The sequence below is a fragment of the Gavialis gangeticus genome, unplaced genomic scaffold (assembly GCF_001723915.1).
Source record: "Gavialis gangeticus isolate Ggan-Ray unplaced genomic scaffold, GavGan_comp1, whole genome shotgun sequence".
Taxonomy (NCBI): domain Eukaryota; kingdom Metazoa; phylum Chordata; order Crocodylia; family Gavialidae; genus Gavialis; species Gavialis gangeticus.
In genome coordinates, this window is record NW_017728994.1 from 71320804 (window position 1) to 71325779 (window position 4976).

Below are 4976 nucleotides of genomic sequence, written 5' to 3' on the forward strand. Positions count from 1 at the left end.
ACATTGTGAGGTCTCCTTGTAGATCAGGCTTGTCCAACATGTGGCCTGCCAAGGCATTTTCTGAGGCCTGTGGTGCTACTTACTTTCTGTTTACTTTCGTTCCTACCCCTTGTCCCTCCTCCAGCCCCTCAGCAGCTTCCTTATGGCTGCTGAAGGGCTGGGGAAGGGACAAGGTTCCCACACGCACCGCGTCAGCTTGACGTTGCCGACGTGATGCGTGTGGGAGGAGGAGTAGCCTTGTGCTGCTCAGGACAGGATGAGCCCGGCCGGAGCAGCAGGGGCTCAGCTGCACTTTCCCCTACCTGCACTGGTCAGTCCTGAGTGGCACATGGCTCCGCCACCGCCTCTGCTGGCTGGTGCCGACCTGGGCGGGTCTGTCCCATCCGGAGCAGCATGCAGCTGAAGCCAGATTCCCACGTGCTGCTGGACATTTCTGATTTCCAAAAATAGCTACATAAAGGTTAAACTCTCCTGTTTGGTTTATGTTGCCTATCTTTTACAGCACAATTTCCATTCAAATTCTTAGGCACAATGTCCACTGAAATCCATGGAAGTTCCACATGAGAAACAGAGACAAAATATCTAATGGAGATCCACAGTGCATGAGACAGTTGCTGCTATTAACAGGATGGGCTGCATGGTTAAAACAATGCTTATTACTCTTCCTAATTGTTATTTTATGAAAAAAGGACACCTGTCCCTTCATATTTTTCTTTTAATACAACCCTATATTACCATCATTCCTTTCTTCAAGACCCCCCCGCAATAACATTTTTCTCAATTCCACTTTGTCATGGCAGCTACGTGATAACACATAGCCTCTGCAATTTAAAATCCTTTTGTTTCTAAAATTGCTATGGATCAAATGGCTAGTGTCACTCTGAAGTAATACTTCATATTATAGTGGTTGAAATTTTGCTACAAAATATTTTTAAATGGTTTCTGAAAACACCTTTTTTTTTAATGGTAGTCATGGTAAAAAACACTACCAAGATCTGAAAACAGAGTTTTCTGTAAATTTTATTTTCAAATTGCTATTTTTGTATTTAATAATTTATGTACATGAACAGTATAGCAAAAACCATGAGCAATGTGGGGATCCAGACATGGAGTTTAAAACTGGAATTTCAAGCAAGTGGTAAGTTATGTAAATATTAGCCACATACCATCTCTCCAAAGCTATAGAAAACCAATGTGTTCCATTTGGCCTTTCATCATGCTTCAAAATTTAGAAAACAGACAGAACACGGCTATTTAAGTTACTACACCATTTATTTTTATCAGTTAAAAATACATAGAATAGTCCACACAGTTATTTTCTCACATTATAGTCTAACGGCAGTTCTTCCCTTTTCACACTGCTTTGTAGGGATGTGAAATTCAGTTTTGGTGAAAATGACAAAATAGCTTCCCTCCTCACCAACAGTCTCATTAGGTGAAAAGGGTGATAGTTCTTTCTCAAAGAAAGAGATTGTAGTTTACTAGGATACTCTGACATTTGAAGTCTGATCAGTGGGGTTATTTTAATATTGTTTAATATTAAGTTTAGTGTCAGAAAACAATCTTTCACAAAAGTGTGTATTGTACATGTCTTGAGAATTTGCAAAACCATATAGTACAGGCCTCAGCAAAAAACATCTACAGTACTGTACAATTGTACAACCTACAATACTAGCTTGTAAAGAAGAATTTTTCCAACTATTCAGTTGGTTTAATAAAATATATCACATTTACCCAAATAACCTTCCCCGCTTATGTCTTTAGACCAACACAGCTACAACCAACACCGTTAGAATGAAAACACTTTACATTTGACTGCGTCATATATCAATTTAACTGAGGGACTTGAGCAAATTGATAGGTTATTTTTCAAACATGTTCTTTGCCCATCTGGTAAAGTTCTTGCTTAAAACAGTTACCATGGCCAAAGTATGCACCTCTTTTCATAATATTTAAATTTTGCTCACTTTTTTTCTGGAAACAGAAAAGTCACAATGGTACATTGCAGCTAATAACCTGCCAAATATCATTTTACTTATAATTCAAATAGGCAGCAACAAAGCACAGTACCATGCCTAAAAATATAGTATGCAGGTCAAATCCTACCTGCTTTGCTCTTGCAAATATCCTGTGAGTGCTTTTTATTAGTTTGTAATTAATCCTTATATTGCAGTAGCACACAGAGGCCATAATCAGGCCGAAGACTCTATTGTGCTAATCATTGTAAAAGACAAAATGCATGGCCTGAATTATTTCCAATCTGTGGTGGCTTTCTGCAGTGTCCTCTATATAGATAAATTCCAATTTTTATAGATAGAACTGTGATCAGGAACAGCACTTACTGGCATAAGGGTAAAACAATTAAATATAAACAGTTCTTATACATATGCCTTGTTTTATATACCTGCATAGATATGATTTAGACTAGCTTAATTAAATCCTGATCTAGCTCTTCTACCTTAAACAAATTGAATTGTTTAAATGGACTGATGTCAAAACTTCGGTTTTTAATGTACCCTTGTGTAATAATTTTCATTCTTAAAATAATATTTAAGCTATTCTGCTAGTAAAGATTTGGTTGGAATGTAGATCTTAAAATTTGCATACATTAGGATTGCTTAGCCCTGCCATTATAATAGTTTGATGTTCTGCTGTCATGTAGACACTATGACAAGTCTTGACTGTAGTGTAATTACATCCCCAGGGTGAATTGGCTCCTCTTGTCACTGTTACAAACTCAGGTCCTGTTGGTAATGCAGGTAGAGCATTCTTGATAAATTCAGGTAACAATATAATGAATGAGGAAGAACTAAATGATTCCAATCACTATTTTCTAAATCAAGGAGCTTCTGGAGTTGTGTCTGGCTGTGGTCTGTTTGTGCCATTAGTGTCTCTGCCAAAAGTATGAGGAGTAGAAAGCTGTAAAATGTTTTCTAATTGATTTAAATAATTCTTCCTAATTGTAAGGCATTGGGGGCTGCTTCTCCTCTCAGTTTCATACTTAAACATTAAAGTAGTTATTCTGAAGTTATTGGATTAACACTGGTGTAAATACATTTCTATTGACAACATCGTTGTCAATAGAACAACTCAGCAAAAATTTAAGTACGTGCGTAATCTTTTTAGAATTTTCAGACACTTCTATCCAGTTCAATAACATTTATTTAACCTACACAATTTCATTATTTCTATTTTGCTGCTCCTGGTATTTTGTTTCCAGTATTGTTTTTTTGTTTTATTTTTATCATCTTTCTCAAGGGTCCTTCCCTTCCCCTTTTTCATCTTTTTCTCTTTTTGTCTGTAGTCTGTCTTAATAGTTCTTTCTTTTCCTGTCATCCCTGTAAACTTATAAATTTATCAGATAGGCTTCTTGGCAATCTGATAGAGAGCCTGAAAAGTGGGTAACAAGTTCACGTTTCAGTGTACATTTGATACAGTGTGGCATTAGAAATAAGAAATTGCCACTACTGGATAGCTATAGTAATATGTATAGAAATAAAAGAATTAAAAATACTATTTTTTGTTAAAAAGAAGTTGATTTAAAAGGAAATGGATAATAGATGTTATCATGTTAATCTTTTTTTTCACCAATCTGTAATTTTAAAAGTTTAACTTTAATTATTTAAAAAATCAATTTATAGCATTTTACTTAACTGCTTTGATATCAGTAAAGCATAGCTATATAACAGCTAACAGAATCTAAGACTTATGACAATCTTTCTAAAAAAATTAAAATTAATGTCTAATGCCAAACATCAGTGTCAGAGCACTGTATTTACATGAGAAAACGTATGTGTTAGTTCCAGATATGTGTTACTCTGTTTTTATCATTAATTTATCTAGACTAGACTCATTCAGTAGAACTTTATCTAATACTTTGGATTTTTTTCCTTAAGCAATCTGCTAGAGCTTAGATCTATGACTGGCAATTGGGAGCAAGAAAAAACTTCTAAATCAGTGATTTTGCAAACAAATTCTAATCTATGCATAAAAAGTCCTACTAGTCTTGATATGTGGTATCTTTTATATTTTAAATCTTAAAAAAATATTATTAGGATTCTGTTCTTTATGAAAGTTTTACAAATGTGGACTTGCTATTTCTAATATACCCATTTCCCTTTTACCTTGATACTCACTCTCCACATTGTGGTGGATTACATGTTCATGAATAATTTGAAAGTTTTCCCCTTGTAAATGTGTTGATGCTATTATATGCTTTACTATTTGTTTTCTCCTTTTTAAAGCTCTCCTTAATCCTTTGATGTTAGTCTGAACATTCTCTGTCTTCAATAAAAATATTTTATGTACAAACAAAAGAAATGAACTGCTGTTCATATATATCTACCAAGATGGAATGAATCAAGGCAAGCCAAGTTAACACTATCCATTTACATTCACTGCAGTAGTTACCTTGGAAAGTTGTTGCTGACATCTGAACTCCACCAGTTATAGTCTGTGAGCATGCACCTTTGAAAATTCCAAATGCAATGGTTACGGTAACAGAGCTTGAATTTTCTTGGGAAAAGGTAACCTCACTTGATGCCCAGTGTTTGGTTGCAAGAACGAGGCAGACGATCACAAAAGACCAAATACTAGTAAAGAAGGCAGCTGCAAACATCAACGTTTTTTTCCTGGATGGCATTTTGTCTCAAAGAAGTGTTTTTCTTGGGATTCGGGATATTTTTTTCTTATTTCCTTAGTCCTTTAAATCTTGAGACTGTTCCCTGCCCTGCTGCTAGAAACTTTGGATCTCGTTCTTTGTACTGGCAGGAAGTTTATGCCAGTAAACTTTGAACTAGCAGCAGTGGTAATAAAGATGTAAAATAAGTGAACTTTGGTCTGGAGGCAAGGTGTTGCCATAGCTACAGCAAAACTAATCTGACAAAGGACAGTAGGAACCTGCCACTATGGTTTCTCTTCATCAAATGATTGATTTATTTTGGGCTGTGCTTTGCCAAGTGAAATAAGACCAAAAT

The 4976-nt window shown here is 35.6% G+C and overlaps 1 protein-coding gene across 1 annotated transcript in view; it reads right to left on the minus strand.

The window, feature by feature from the left end:
* The window catches only part of CLRN3 (clarin 3), an 18411-nt gene extending 13648 nt beyond the window's left edge, over positions 1-4763 (minus strand). Inside the window, exon 1 of the mRNA XM_019502995.1 lies at positions 4411-4763. Within this exon, the coding sequence (XP_019358540.1) occupies positions 4411-4642 (232 nt within the window). The 5' untranslated portion in view covers positions 4643-4763. The remainder of the gene's footprint in view (positions 1-4410) is intronic.
* Positions 4764-4976: the final 213 nt, after the last annotated feature.